Source organism: Carettochelys insculpta, chromosome 5 (genome assembly GCF_033958435.1).
Source record: "Carettochelys insculpta isolate YL-2023 chromosome 5, ASM3395843v1, whole genome shotgun sequence".
Lineage (NCBI taxonomy): Eukaryota > Metazoa > Chordata > Testudines > Carettochelyidae > Carettochelys > Carettochelys insculpta.
Window position 1 is genome coordinate 89708275 of NC_134141.1, and position 17053 is coordinate 89725327.

The 17053-nt window shown below is 38.9% G+C and overlaps 1 protein-coding gene across 2 annotated transcripts in view; it reads right to left on the bottom strand.

Annotated features, from left to right (window-relative positions):
- MAST4 (microtubule associated serine/threonine kinase family member 4) overlaps nucleotides 1-17053 on the bottom strand; it is a 403649-nt gene that overhangs the window by 262154 nt on the left and 124442 nt on the right. The window contains exon 1 of one of the 2 annotated variants that reach the window (XM_074995487.1): nucleotides 4221-4293. The exons of the other annotated variant lie outside the window; for it this stretch is intronic. Coding sequence (XP_074851588.1) covers nucleotides 4221-4259 — 39 coding nt within the window. The 5' untranslated portion in view covers nucleotides 4260-4293. Of the gene's footprint in view, nucleotides 1-4220; nucleotides 4294-17053 lie in introns of those variants that run through there. 2 annotated transcript variants of the gene reach the window in all.

Consider the following 17053-nt stretch of genomic DNA (forward strand, 5'->3'; position numbering starts at 1 on the left):
GGGACCACGGAGACCTCGCCGGCGCTCTCTGGGCCCTCCCATGGTGCAGCTGCGGACCACAGGGGGGAAGAAGAGTGGAGACAGCCGTTAGTGTGGGCCCCAAGCCGTGGCCCTTGTCCCCCCACCCCTCTGCTGCTGGTTCCGCATCCCCGTCCCCGGGAGATGCTGCTGCTGCTGCTGCTGCTGCTGCTGATGGGTGTCCCACCCCCTCCCCCCCAGGACCCTAGGTTCCGCTTCCCCCATCCCCAGGGATGGGGCATGGCACTGTCCTGCTGGTGGGGGCGGGGGGGCAGGGACTGATGCACTCTTCTGAGGGACATGCCACTGCTGTCCTTAGGGCCATGGTCATCTGGGCACGTGGAGGGCCCTGGTCACGTCTCTTGTCCCCGCCCCTTAACCCCATGGGGTGTGCACCAAGGGGGTACATACCTGACGGTCCGCTCCCACGGTCGGGGGACACCCTCTGGGCGGATGCCCTGATGGAGCTCCGGGATGGCAGGACGATGTGCAGCCCCCTGTCGCTGGAGGAGGATTCCCCCTCCTCCTCCTCCAGCATCCCAGGGGTGGGCTCCTGGGGGAGTCCCTGCGGTGCAGGGCTTGCCTCCAGGGCGGACTCCGGCTCCGGGACCTGCTGGGGCTCGTCGGCCGAGGCGTCAAGAGTGACCGGTGGGGAGGCAGTGTACCGGGGCCCCAGGATGGACCTGAGCTCCCTGTAAAAGGGGCAAGTGGCGGTGGCGGCCCCAGATCAGCTGGCCGCATCCCGGGCCCAGGCGTAACCCCGCCGCAGCTCCTTCACCTTACTCCTGACGTGGTCAGGAGTGCACGCAGGGTGACCCTGGGCAGCCAGGCCCTCGGCCAGCCGTGTGAACACATCCGCGTTCCGCCTCTTGCTCCCCATTACCTGGAGCACCTCCTCCTCGCTCCACAGCCCCAGCAGGTCCCGGATCTCGGCCTCCATCCAGGAGGGGCCCTGCTGCCTTTTGCCAGGCTGGCTGCCAGGCTGGGAGCCCTGGCTCCCCTTGGGGGGGGTGCCCTGGGGGCGCTTGAGGGGTTGGCGGGCGGCCATCACAGCAGGGCTGGTGGCTTGGGGCTGCAGGGAGGCATGCAGGCAGGCCGCGTGTCAGTGCTGCCGCCTGCACGCGTTCTCAGCTTCCTGCACAGGAACGCAGGGGGCGGGGAGCTTTAAGGGGCCGCTGCATGCGGCGATCATAGAGCTCAGGGGCTGGAGAGAGCGTCTCTCAACCCCTCAGCTGATGGCCGCCATGGTGGACCCCGCTGTTTTGATGTTGCAGGACGCGGATCAACTACACATGCCCTACTTCAACGTCGAAGTAGGGTGCTATTCCCATCTCCTGATAGGGATAGCGACTTCGACGTCTCGCCGCCTTACGTCGATTTCAACTTTGAAATAGCGCTCGCCAGGCTTTGAAGTAGCCAGCACATGTAGACGCAGCTAGAGAGATTCATATTCATCTATTTCTACTTTTTATAGTTGTAGCCAATAAAGCAGTAACAGGAAATGAATCAAAACGTTCAGTGATTAACAAATTCAGTTAGGATAAGACACAGGAATGGACCAGTTTGTGTGTGAAAAACAGCATCCCAACAAAATCAAAATTCCAGAGTTTTACTTAAGTCTTGCAATTTGTTATGATTATATATACTTTGAAATGCAATCTAAGAAGCCTCCTCCTTGCAGAGTATGGTGGGGATTAGTAGCAGGCATCATCATGTCAGGACCCCATCTCAAAAGCAAACATATTCTGCCAAGAACTGAAGTGAACACTTTACAAAGGAAAATCATCTCAGTCAAGACTTAACACCCGCTATTCCTCACTGCCCTCCTTCAGTCCTATGTATTTGATTTGTCAGTTTTTATTGCAATTTTTTTGGACCTCTGTACAATGCAACGGTCAATCTATACTGGAAATGCTATTGATCTGAAGAAGTGGGTCTGTCCCACGAAAGCTCATCATCTAATAAACCATTGTCTTAGTCTTTAAAGTGCTACGTGACTGCTGTTTTGTTTTCTTAGAATACAGACTAACATAGCTACCTCCTGGTTATTTTATAAAGGATATAACAACATGCACATGTCCTGGCCCTTTACAAATCAGTTTTCAAAGTTAAATTTGGAAGTTCTGTTATGATCATTCATAAGAAAGCAAACTTGTGATAAGATTACTTTTTGAAGGTTAAGTGAACCTTCAGCCAAGCGTTTGTATTCTAGTCAGATGCCCATATTCAATATTCAAAGATTGAATTCAATTATAACAGATGACAGAAACACACTACAGAATGTTTTACCTTGACAGTATTTATGCTACAGAATTTTGCAACAGATACATGGATTACAGTATTACCTATCCTTAATCCACACAGAATGCTGTTCAGTTCATGACAAAAGGCAGAGATTGGGTTTACGTTGCTCAGTGGACTATGGTAGGTTTAGTAGAAGGTAAACTGTTAAATCCTCTTTTTAAGTAATCTTACTGACAGCTCCAAAACACGGTAGCTGAGATACCCTCCCCCCTCCCCACACACATAAAAGCTCCCTCCGCTTCCCCTCCTCCCCCCCCCGCCCCCCAACACATACCATCAGTTAATCATAACGGAACGATTTAGGCTCTAAGAGACTAAGGGAAAGCATGAAGTTGTTTTAAAATTTATTATTATTAAACAAGTTAACCTAGTCCTGGTGGGCAAAAGCAGTAATACATAGTTAAAGAAAAACAAATGAACTTTAAGAAGTCCCAGAGTGTTTGAACAGATTTTTATCAAAGGTGACTGAAGAGGTTTAAGATATACAACAACAACAAAAGATATTATTTTGGTTTAATTTGTCTGATAGAAACTGTATCAGTCTTTAGAAGCACTGAGTTATACGGAAGCACTTCTCTGTAGGAACAAGCAGATTTCCATCAAGTTTACAACTTTTGGAAGTTCAGTGCATTACATCGCTTTTTTATAGTGTTCTATTGCTTAACAAAGCAACAGTCATCCTGCATAGAGCATGGACTTCCCCCACCACCACCCCGCCTGCTCCTGTCTATTGAAATATTGAGGAAAGGAAAACAAAAGAAAGGAAGTACATTCATCACTAAGAGCAACTTGAGGAAAGTGGTTTTTTCTTATTTTTTGTTTTTAAATATCATAAAATCACGTAGTTTAAGGCTGTGCTCCATTTTGCTTCTTATATATATTTACCATTAAGAAACTGATTTTCAGACCCTATTTTCAACTACTTTCAAAAAGGACTAAAGTGGTCTAATATGCAGTTAGCACATGTAAGTACAGATTTTAAACTAAAGTAATAATCATTTGAGACAAAAGAAAAACTTCCCAATTGTGCAGAGCACTTCTGAAATTAATTTTTCTGTTTGTTTGGTTTTTTTGGGGCATACTGTTGAACGATGGCTTAAAAATGTGATTTATGGGAAGCATGTGATTTTTTTTTTTTTTTAAATCGCTCTTACAATACAGCTCAAACGTTTATGATTTTGTTCAAATTTAAAGGTCCACACACTTATTCCCAAATTATGGTCACATTTTACCTAGTTTTAATTTCAACTACATCTTTATAGTCAGGTTACTTTGTTTTTAATGTAACAAATACAACTATTTTGTCACATACCAATTATTATAAAAATTTATTTAAATATCTCTTCTAATTTCCCAACCTACAGAAAGAGAAACTTGAAACTGTAGCCCACATTAATTACTGCTGAGAGAAACTCCAAGCAACAGCTGCACACATCTGTTTTGAATGTCCCGTGATGCTAAGCTTACATTTCCCTTGACATGCTAATGTGTCAAACATATCCATATACTTCTTTACAGTTGTAGTTAACTACATAGGAATATTGCACTTTTAAATCATTAGTTGTCAGCATGTTAAAAGTCAAACTTGTTTAAGAAAATGTTATTCTAAATATACTTCATAGATATTACCTCTCTCTCTCTCTCTCTGAGACAGACAGACAGACACACACACACACACCCCACCCAGAGACAGACAAATCATTAGACACTTCCGAGGGGAAGCTGATAAGCATTCTTCAGTGTTGTACTTGTAGCATGACACCCAACCCATTGCACTGCAAGTATGTAGTTCAAAAAATTGTACAGATAATGTGTGTAGAGCAAAGGAATGAAACAGGAACTTTGAAATGATCGGGGTTCATTGAAAAAACATATTTCATGAATGGGCAGTTGCTTACCTGAAGCCCCCGTCTCCTCAGAATGCTGGACTCATCCATTGCACTCTTTAGCTTCCCTTATGCCTCCCACAACAGTATAGCCATGCTGTACTACCTCAGACTTCAGCACCCTTATTCAGATCCTAGCAGCTGCTAAACACTTACATCACATTTTATCTGATTGGAGAGTGAAAGTCAGCTGACTCTGGTTTAGTTATTCACTCCAGCAACTTCAGAGATCATGAATGCTTGCAGTACTGTTACAAAGCAGCAAGTGGACTCCAGACACCTAACACATTCATCCAGGCAGGAATAGCTATTAGACAGAGGAAATCCTTTGAGCATTGTTATATTCAAAGCAATAACATTGGCATCCTGTGCTAACGGCAAACTGCTTTGGGCACTGGCTTCTAGGTCAAGCTCTTTCAGAGGCAACTGTAAGGTCAAAGTGTCTGAGTAAATCAGCAGTGACACCTCAGTAAAGGCAGCAGCTGATTGTAATGGTGAAAAACTGGGGCACAGCTGGTCAGTCAAGCAGCACGACCAAGTCTGGCTCTCGTCGTTTTGATGGCATCAAAGAAAACAAAACGTAGCATAAACATGCAAGCTGGCTTTTAAACAACAGAGAGGCAGTTTTCCAGTCACCACTGGCATTTTACCTAACAGCTTGAAAGCCAATTCATTTACATAAATACCTCGGGAAGCCTAGTCTTAAACCACAAACATAGAAAACCTTTTACAGTTTAATTTCAATGACAGTAATGTTAACACCTGATCCAAATAGGCTAAAGTAAAAATGAATCATACATTAGGTGAAATATTAACCCAGCTATACCAGTGTACACTGTCAAAACACAGGATTCCCTGCCTGGCTCAGTGATATAGCTGACCTCACAACTGGCATCCTGCAGTAACACAATGCTTGGAAAATTCAAAGCAATTTGGGCTGACTTTTTAGAGGCCTATAATTTACATAGAACCCAAAGACAGATGTGTCTCATCCAATCCCTGCATTTTATTCTAACCTTCTTTGTTTACCTGGTGTATTATGATGAAACAGGTATTTTTAATACATGTTGCATTTGGAAAATATTGACAATTATAAACAGAACAAGAGGATTCCTAACACGTAGTTTCACAGTCTAGTTCAGCTTGTTTATCTTGTTCATTCTCATGTAATTTCAATTCAAGGAAGCCAAGAGATGAATATTAAGTTTTCATTATTTGCAGTCTTTGAATGACACTGCACTGCAATGCCACTTTATAAGAAATTACCCCCTTTGCTTTCAAATTTTCAATTGGAGTGTTAGTGGTTATAGAAAAAACTAACAGGAAACAGCCACTAACTTACTTAGCGACACTGGACAAATGTCACTTGAGCTCCTAGGCCACAAATCTACCCAGCTGAACAAAATGAGGGGAAAATGACAAACAAAGAAGACAGCTGTGTACTAAAAACCCCGATGCTGTTCCTGAGATGATCATTCCTGGATAAACAAATGCCAAAAGAAAAGGTGAAGTATTTGTCTTTTCTTATCTGTGCAGCTGCTACTAAAGGAAACACTGATTTTTCTTTTTTGTTTGAAGCTGTCAGACTATTAGCCTTGATATCAATTGATACTGTGTCATTAAAAATCTTACAGGTTTAAGAGCCAGCCACTGAGTTAAACTGATTACATTTGACGTTGAAAAATTATCTCTAGATTTACACAGTAATAATTGTGTCAGGACATACTAAACACATCATCAAGAGAGAGCTCTGCACAAGCACTATGGCAGGTTGTCAGTTTGGGACTGATCAATTGATACAATATAAAGTGGGAAACATCCAGGCTTTTACTGTTAGGGAAAAAGAAAGAAAGAGTTACAGCATTTCCAAAACCAAGAAGCACAATAAAATTCTGGAATGTTGTACTGCCAATAGCTCTCCTGTGAAGACAAAATAAGAGACATTCTGAATATTGATGTGATTGACAGATAATGTTCAGAGAGGTTACCAGCCCCTTCCTCGCTCCCCCCATTATTCTCTGAGCAATTAAATTTGGTGCTTCACAAAAGGGAATTTTAACCCTTTGTCCTCATCCTGTGGAAGTTAACTGCCCTAATTAGTTCGTGTTGGGGAAGGTTTTTTTTGTTTTGTTTTTTTTTAATTTCAGATGTGTGAATGACATTACAGCCCATAGCAATGAAGTCTAGCTGAAAGGATACATGTACCTATAGAAGTAGCAGGCACTTCTGCAGATGCCTGGCTCTAGTACATTTTCATCGAAAGATATAATGCACCTAGAAAACTCTTCTGGAAAAAAAGGGTTGAGATGGAGGCGAAAGATAACATTTCTTAGCAAAGGATATAAAAATAATGATAAGAATACCAAGGTTAGTATTCAGCCATTAACAAAGTCTAAGAAGAGGATTATGACAATCACACCATCAACTCTAGTATGAAAAAGTATTGATTTCCTGTCAAAATGCATCATGCTGAGAAGTGGACCACATACATTTTAAAGAAATAAATCCCGCTAGAGGCAAAAACATTTGGGACAAAAATAAAAGGTTGCTGAAAGAATAACATTGAACAATAATAGCATAGCTGAAGGAATAGGTAAAGAAAAGTTGCTCCATTTGCCCTAGGCCTACACACGTTAAGATGATCTAAAATACATGAGAAGTTAATTTAAAAGTTGTACAGTAACAGTGCACCAAGTACAGAAGGTTCTGGCACTAACTTTAACTATAAGCACCAATTTTCTGAGGCTTGCAATTATGCTGTAAAGACTCAACTTTGCCAAAACTTCATATAGGAAGTTATACCACGAATAATTCTTAAGAAGTCTGTTTTTAAGTAAAAGAAGAGTTCAAATGTCAGCTATATAAATCACCCGCAAACTACCTCAAAAACAGTAACAGAGGGAGCCATGCTAGTCTATATACGATCAAAATAAAAATGCAGTCAAGTATCACTTTAAAGACTAACAAAATAATTTATTAGGTGAGCTTTTGTGGGACAGATCCACTTCTTCAGACCATACCCACACCAGAACAGTCTGTGATACCTGACTGCTTTTTTGTTTTTACCTCAAAAACAGCCTTTTTTATTCTACTGACATTTCAATTCATGGGTATCTGATGAGCGGGATCCACAGTTCGGTCAGAATTCCATTTAAAGCCACTTTTGTGTTCTCAGGAAGAGTAGCACTCAATTCACACCCCAGCCTCAGACCAAAAACACAGAACTAACAGCTTACTAATTAAACTTTAGTTTAGCCACAGGCCTGCCCAGAGAGCCAGCAATATTAACGTACCAAACCCTAAAAGTAGGTAAATATCTTCTTTTTCTCAGATTTCAATAGAGATAGGACATAAGTGCTAAGTAATACAATATTTAAAACAAAGTTCATTAAATTAGAACCTGTGTTTTTTTTCTGATTTATTTATTTTTAAATCCTTCTCCTTCCAGTTCATTCCGGTGCCACGCTCTTCTCCTTTCCATTTCTATTCTCTCCTTTCCTTGTTTCTTTTCTTTACATTTTAATAGCTTTTAAAACAGTCACCAAACTCTTTTCACACCACCAGGTGCCCACATGCGCCTTTCTGTTACTTACTTCCTCTACTCCATAAAAGTAGATGAGGGAGTGAGTCAAAATAATGAAGCTTTCCATAGTATTAACGGACTCAAAATGAATCTGAAGTGGTATTTTGGATTTGTGGGATTCTTTGGTACAGTGAAAAAGACTGTAGTTTATCCCAGGGAGTCAACAGCATATTTCAGCTGGTGGTGGGTGGGGTAGGTGGCAAAGCCTAAAAGCACATTTAAACTAGTTTATTTTAAGAAACATAAAAATTACTAAAGCCCAAATTGTTGGACTTGTTTTCCCCACCAAAATGTTATCAATTGGTCTAAAAGACAGGGACATTACAGTTACAGAATGTAAGTTGTCATAATGGAATATACACATTTCAAGATACAGGAAGCTACGTGGTTTCTAAATTTACGGCTCTATAAGCTTGTGTACTTCTGGTTAGCTCCAAAGCCTGAAATGTTAAAAAATCTGCATAACCAAGACTCAGATCACTTCACAAGATTAAACCTCTGCTAATAAGCAATCTGCTGCTTAACAGCATAGCTACCCAACATCCACAACCTGACAAGAAAACAGAAATGTCGTTTGATTCCATTTCAAATACTGCAGGTAACAGACAACTGAAAAGAACCAGAAATAGTCTATACAGAAAAGAATTTCCTGGATGAAATTACAACTTCAATTAAGACAAAAATATTGCTTTTCTGTTGCTCAACATGTAATATTTACATAAGAGTTATTTGAAAGAAAACTAAAGGTTATTCGTGTTATAACCTAAATAGGTTGGAAGATATGTCAAGGAAACAAAGAAGACTGACTTCCAGTGGAAGACTGAATTTATACCAGACAGAAAAGAGCAATCACCTTTCTACTGACAAAATATATTGTATCAATTCTGAGAATGGCATCTTAATATGCTTATATTGCATTTTAGCATGAATTACAGAAGGGCAGGTAGCACATATCTGTAAGCCATGTTATCCTATCATTTAAGCAATTGTCTCTATTCAATCCATAAGCTTTTTAGATATTTCATAATGCATGCACTTGGTGTCTGATGCAGCACAGTACATGTAAATTGCATCACAGCTTTTCACAAGATGTAATACTGCTGTCTACAAATGCACATCACATTTTCATCTAATTATTTCTGCCATATTAGCCATCAAAAGTGTAACAGGTGAAATGATAGGAATCATGCCACTGAACAAAATGACATTCCAAAAGAAAATGATGAAATATAAATGATCTAAATAATGTTCTTTGGAACACTAGCCATGACATCCTCATATACATATGAAATATAGCCGACCATCCCCATAAATACCCTCACATCAATCATAGGCTGGTTGGGCTGCACATAAACCACAAAATACAGTATGTCTCATAAAAATGAGAACTTAATTTTTTTACCTCTCAGGAGGAGCAAAAGCATTTTAAAAAGGCACCAGCAAAACTAGTTCTGGCAAGTTCTTCCTCTCATCTGTATGGACAAAATATGACCTGATTAAATATAATAAGGTCTCAGTTAAGTCTCCACAATGATGCTCAGTATTTTCACTTGAAATTACAAAGAGGTGATGGGAAACAATATTAGTACAGCAGATGATTTAAGAAGTGATACCACAAAGTTAGGCAATTTATAATCTCATTAATATTGTTATTCACTACATCCACCATATTATTTTATCTAATTGCACCATCTAAGCTTCCATGTTTTGAGAGAAAACTCAAATTACTAAGCCATCACTTAAATGGAAAAAAAAATCAAGCCTGATCACAGACATATAATTTCTGTAATTAAGAATTTAGACAGCTAAGCTGTTTGATATGACTTTACATTTATACATAAACACATTCCACATGTGGTAATGATAGCCATATATGATACCCTATTTCAACATATGACAAATTGTATGTGTTACACCCTGGATCCATTCACCTGGATTCTACCCACTTAACCGTCTCTGGAGGCACTATTCCAAGAATGGAAATCTCTCAGCGGCATCAAGCCACCATCTTCGCACTCAAAGTCCATCAGCCAGAAACTTTTTCTTCTTGTCTCTCCAAATGTTGGAATTTATGGTACAGGAAAATCGGTCCCACAGTGGTGACTGATTTAGGGTCAGATGACCTGCAACCAAGGAGGTCTACAAATGGGAATTTTACACTACGGGAAAAGGGAGAGCACCATCTAGTTCCTAACACTAGAAAGCTCCAAGATATTTGACTTTTAATCAACACACACAGAATTTAGGTGATTCTAGGTGAATTTTACATTTGCTATATTTTTATCCTCGTCTTAACGGCTGAGAGTTGGACTCACCATAAATAAAGTATTTGATTTTACAACTAGATGGATACAAAAAAAAAGTAAATGTTTAAAACTAACCATTTCCAAGACAGCTTTTTTGTAATGAGGGTTAGAGAAAGAAGAATCAGGAAAAAAATAGGGTGGTGTGAAGTGTTTTATTGGAACTCACAGCATTGCCATTTAGGAGTATCTAAAGCTCCTGTTGATCAAGTGGGTTCCCTGCCACACACAGCATGATTTATTCTCTTGACATACGCAAAAGGCCTCTCAAAGCAGACTTGATTGCCTGATGATGCACGTAGACATGTCTTATGAAACTATGAAGCTTGGACACTGATCCAGTCACCACCCACTTCCCTTACTTTCAGTCCCATCAGTGCAATGGTATCATGAGTATAATGGTTTAAATATTAAACTCAGTTTCAAAAATTAAATATTTGTTGTAAACTTAATCTTTGACTGCTGTCTTGCAGAAGTCATCAAGGGAACTCAAGTAATTTGAGCAGCTGAGTAACACCGGGGTTCTGATAGTTGAGGTACTGTTAAAAGGGGCTTAATACTTTCGTATCCAGGAAGTCTGTCAATAAGGATGAATATATCATCTCTTTCATGCCTCCTTTTAGAGCAGGGGCATAACAGACTTTAGTATATGAGGGTAGGAAAGACAGTGAATTTACTCGTTCCCCTCTCCAGCAAGTCTTGATAGCTTCTATCCCTTACACCCCACCCAAATATCAGCAAGGACAAGGGTGTTTCCAACTAATGATCAGAAATAGTTAGCATCTCTTTAGATGGACTAGGCAGTTCACACATCTCAACCATTGTTTCAAGGAGTGTGGAAATATTAGGGAGGCTGTGGTAACTCCATCACTGGAGGTTTACAAGAACAGCTTGTGTTAGACAAATGCCTATCAGGAATGATTTACTTATTAAGTAGTAATTCCTCAAGTGGGGCAACTGAACTAGATGACTATTCCACCTATCTATTATTGCAGAATTTGTGCATCTTTTTGGTTCACATGTTGAAGGTTCCCTTTGACAGTCTAATGATGTATTTTTTATTCTCTGCATAAAAGAATAAATGGACATAAATGAGACATCAGGAACGGTAACACACAAAAACCTGTAGGAGAACACATCAATCTCCCTAGACACTCAGTAACAGATTTAAAAGTAGCAGTCCTACAAAAAAAAATTTCAAAAATAAAATGGAAAGAGAAATTTCAGAGGTGCAATTCATTTGCAAATTTGATTCCATCAACCAAGGACTGAACAGAGACTGGGAGTGGTTAGTCCATTACAAAAGCAGTCTCTCCTCTCTTGATGTTCATATCTCCACATTAGCAACTGACAATGGGCCACATCCCCCCCTCTCCCTCCCGCCTGCCTAACTGAGCTGACTTGATTTCTCCTCTCTGGATGTTTGCAACTGTGTATTAACTGCCGATAATGGCTCATATCCACCATGACTGAAAAAAACCTCATCAGCTCCTGTCCTCCCTTCTACTGAGACTCCCTCTTCAAACCTTCCTCTGAACCCCCCTCCCCCCACTAATGCATCTGGCAAAGCAGGTCTTTGCCCACAAAAGCTTATGCTCCAAAACATGTTAGTCTATAAGGTGCCACAGGACTTCTTGCTGTTTTTGATAGTCTAAGGATTAGAAATGGTTTTTATCTTCTACAAATGAAATCTTATATTCTGGAGAGCAAACATACAGAAATTTATAAAATAAGCCCTAACGATAAGGCAATTTTGTGACTCTGATTTGATTTCAGGACCCACCTCCCCACAACCAGTTTTCCTATTCCACTGTCTGAAGTTTAATTTTATTAGACAGGTCTGAGCATGTTAAGAAAATCCAGATGTTTGTACTAAAAATCCGAGTATAAGGCTAGCTATACATGGTAAAATTAAATACCGAATAGAACATGAGTGGCACTGGAATAAGGCAAAAACACTTTGTATTTTAAATTTGAAATCTCAAGTCTGATTCAAGGTTAAGTCTACCTAGAGGCTTTAAGTTCAATGAATTTGGTCTTTTTAGCCAAAGGACTTTATTCAAATCTTATTGAGTGAATACAAATATCCTAGTATTTGCAGAAGAACTTCTGTACAGTTTATAAGTGCATAATAGTGATCAGAATCTCTGACAATATGGAGGTTCAGTTTCATTAAGAATGGGAATATATAGTTGAACTTTCAACTATGCAGACATTCTATTAGCCTAGTGGCAATCGCTGTTCTCTCTCCCATATAGAATTAGCTTATAACTGCTCAGGCTGTCAGTTTGCAGTTAATGAACATGATTCATTCAAAACAAATTACTTATATTTTAAAGTGTTGGGATTAACTGCCATTTCAACTGCACGTATTTAAAATATTGAATTTTGCGTCTTTCACATTACAATTGTGCAAACTGCTGATTCTTCCAACGTTCCAAACCAAAGCCACAAATCTGATCCCAGAATCCTTGTGGAATAAAGGTATCACTAGAAACTCTCACCTGATGTTGAACCTAGATCAAATTTCAGATGTGAAATACAACACACAACCAGATACATCTAATTTATTTCTGAGTCACGGGTGGGGTAGTGAGATGATAATGAAAGTTTCATCCAGCTACTGCCTGTGGTATCTATAGGCAAAATATGAATTACTATACAACAGACTATTACTATATTACTATTGTTATAAAACACTCACTCACTGGGACCCAATTAAAGTTGCTGATGAAAATATAGTTTCAAGACCATATGGAAGAATCTTTTTAACAGGCTGAACAATCTGCAACCGCCCATGCTTTGCTGAATACACATACAATTTTTCCCCCAATGCTATTGTTTATCTGCGGTCTGTAGAAATTAAAAAAGCAATGAGAATTAAATCCTAGAACTGATGCCACTAGCAAAGCCATATCCTCCATTTTGTTCTAGGTCACTGCTGCCAATTTTCTTTCCCCACCACAAAAAATAATCAATCAATCTTGCTTTTTGTCTTCCAGGGAATGATCATCATCAATGAGACTAAGCCAAATAATTACCAGACAGATATGCCTCTATGCCTTTTCCATCTCCACAGCAGCCAATGTGCAAGGGAGAGGCATTTCTGCTATACCAGGTAAGCAAAGAAAATATTAACATTCACAAAGACACAAAACCCTTATCTCAATGCCATCTACTGGGGAATTCCCAAAAGACTTCTCCAAAGAAACCCTTTAAGGTGTTAGATTTCCTGATAAAGCACTTTAATGAACTCAGTCAATGTGGGATTTTGGACCAATTTTAATCACATACAACGTGATAAATAAAGAGTATTAACAACTCTCTCTCTTTTCATGTTTTATTTACTATTGTAGACTACATTTTGTACACACTGTACATACACAAAGCAAATATACATACAGGTGGCTTGTACATTATCTTCAGAAGACAAGCAAATAAATTCTCAGATTCTAGAGTGTTGTAAAGTTAGTATTGTCCTGTTTCAAATTCTTAGCTCATCCATTTATATTAATTAATCTTAATGGTATCATTAACATACATTGTGTTTTCCAGAGACTAATTGTATTTTCTTAGACTTGAGCACTAACAATTATGGATCCTATTACCACTTAATAAGGGATAGTAAACAAACCTCCACACAATTACAAATTATTGTAATGAATACACATTTCAGCATTTAAAATGTGTAGGATATCATAAAATTGAGTAGATATCATTAACTGATAAGAGTATTAACATATAAATATTTTCTCAAACACAAATTAAATCTAAATGTAGAATTTTTATTTCCTGCTCCTTTGACTAACTAGTTGCAATGCAGTGAACAGGCAACTCCTGAATGTTGTATCATAATTAGTGATAGTCACCGCTGAACTCATTCCCTTGCCTTAACAATTAGGGGATCAATTCATTTGTTGGGTGTCCAAAAAAAATTTCCCAATTCGTCCAATTGCCTCCTATACAACGCACCTTAGATCTCATGGTTTAATTTGTAATTGGTTATTACGTACAAGAGACCTTTCTGCTGCTAACTCAAAATTTCTCTCAAGCATCAAACCCTACCAACCAGGAAGCTAGGGTATACTTCCATAACCTGCTATATAATTAAGAGGGCTTTTTAATATATACAAACATTAATGCCACAATTTCTCCAAATTAAGCCTCATGCTACTTGAAATTCTTAACATAGGTATGTACTTTTCCTTTCTCTCTTTTATATTATACATATACACGTGAGAGAGAGAGAGAGAGAAAACAAAATTTTAAAACTGGAGCAGCCAGTTAGAAACATTATCTCTGTCTTAACGTTAAACAATTCCAACTATGTCTGTAGTACATTGCCATACTAGCCTCTTCCTCTGCTTTTGTATCTCAACTTCTGTGTTCCCTTTCCCTATATTCTGGTTTATACGCGACACAAACTTCCTTTCAGTACCTCTTGTAGGTCTTTTTGGGGGAGGGGGAAGAAAAATCAGAGCTTCATGACCTCTTTTCCCGCCCCCCAACAGTCTGCATTGTAACAAATATCCTCCTCAAAGAGATCTGAGACAGTCAAATAAGTTGGTTTTCACCACCCAGTAGTATCGCTTCTAGACTAGAAGAGGTACTGCTCCATGCAGGGTGGGTATCAGCATATTTCTGACACTGCTGGCCCAGGAACAGAACAGGACTAGAATGTCCTGACAGAGCAATCTTCAGGAATGCAGAGACTTCCTTTCAGAATTAAAAAAAAGAAATCTAACAAAACCCATCCAATTATGTTATTCAGATTATGAACATCCAAACACTTTTATAATTTACATATTATTAAACTATGTTGAGAGCTAGGTATCCAGTTTTTCAGCTGAAACACACTGGACTGGCAGAGTGCTGCTTAATATGGATTCCTCTATACCATCACTGAATGCCACTAGTGTAACTACTATATACTCTGAAAAGAGTTGGTCACTTAGCCAGGATATATGGCACACTAGATTATACTGCTATTTAGAACAACCAAGAGCCAGTCAGAACATATTGCACCTGATTTGGAAGATATTCAAATTCAATAGTCCCTTTAGAAACACTGACATTTTTGGGTCTTCTACAACCAATAAATCTTCAAATATTTCTTTAAAAAAGTAATAGATTTTTCAAATAAAATTGCACTATACTTATACTGACCAGGTAAACAGATTATTTTAGGAGAGCAATACTAATCTATGAGATATAACAAGGACCAGAGGGACAGCAATTGCTTTTTCTGAAAGAGGAAGAGAAAGCTTTTCTAAGTTTTTAAATGACTTTTCAGGCTATGCTACCTTAATATTTTGAAAATAAATTTCTATCCCATATAGAGTACTTTGATCGTGTGGCTTGGCAGCAATGTAATTATTACAGCAAAAGCAACCATTCAGCATTGGTCCAGAGATCACAAATATATATTTACTTTTTGAGACACGCTTGTGCCACCTCCTGGACAAAATAGAATGTGTACCAGCTCATAGGAGAGAGAGAGAGACCACCCACTATTTTATACATGAAGTGTTCATATATTTACAAATAATTAATATGCAAATACTGAAAACAAAATGATAAAATCTAGTGTTATTGTAAGAACTGTTTAGAAAATCATTATGTAGCATTATAATCACTGAATCTCTAAAATAGTGTTCTGTATCACAAGGTATAGTTACAGATAATTACACTGACTACAGTGGGCACTCAAGCCATTCAATATTTCTCCCTCCATCAAGTGTAGTATTGCTTACTGTGGCAAAATATAGCATGTTCATCATACTGATCAACCCACAATTTACAGAGTCAGTAAGCCTGCCTCCAGCTTCAAAACATGAGTTAACTCCCCCATTGTTCCCACTATATATTAAACAGCAGCATTAGAGTCAGGAAGTCCTTTCAAATCTTCATAGGTGTCACTTTACTAAAGCATGACATACAATTTTTCAGCCCCCTATTTCAACATGAACTGTTAGGCTCAAAGCTATCCTTTACAAAATTCTGCTAAGCTACCAGCCTCAATGATTTCCAAAGGATGCAAAAAAACAAAAAAAAAAACCTGCAAAAGAGTTGTGTTAACTTAAAATGTAAAGCTTTTCAGTTTCTTCAAGTTCATCTTTTCTCCTCTTATGAGAAAGCAGCACCTGACCAGGGTTTATTATACTGGCATTTTCTAAACATCATCTCAATTATACACATTTTCCATTTCCTCCTTTCTGGGATAAATGATCCAAGCCTTAATAAATTCTCATGGTATGCAAGATTATTCATACTCTAACAACTATCATTATTCCTTCTCTAGATCTTTAAAAATGGTCTCCATTGTGTGAATTCCACAAAATAGAATAGATCAGTATTGCAAATACAATGCAAATAATTGTCTATTACTTTCTAAACATTTTTAAATGCAGCTATATCCCTGGTTTTCATTTTTAAAGGCACTTATTGAAAATGTATTGGATTTGTAATGGACTAACCATCAGGTCTTATCTTCTCAGCCCAATTAAGCTAACATAGTCCCTCCTCTGCTCTTCTACTGCAAAATTCTAACACTCACCAGTTCATGACCCTTCCGCTTCTTGGCATACAAAAAGTAGTTTTCCTTCACCAGAGCCGGATTTGAGGGCTATAATCACTGATTAAGTTGGCAATTGGTTCACCTTACCAAGTGTTGGTTGAACAGTCACTAACAGATTTATACCACAGATATGTATAACCACTATAGTAAAATATGAAAGTAGCAGGTAAAGGAAACACTTCCCTTCCTGTTTGTCATTCATTTCATTTTTTTCCCCAGTATTTGATACATTAAACTGCTCTTTTATAATGAAGATAGTTGTCTATCAAGAGAATACCCACAAAGCAGCATTTACTTTTGTAAATTGTGTGTGTGAGGGGAAAAAAGTAGATGCATGCTAGGAGTGTTTCCTCTAACTATTCTGTGTCAGGCCTGGCCTGAA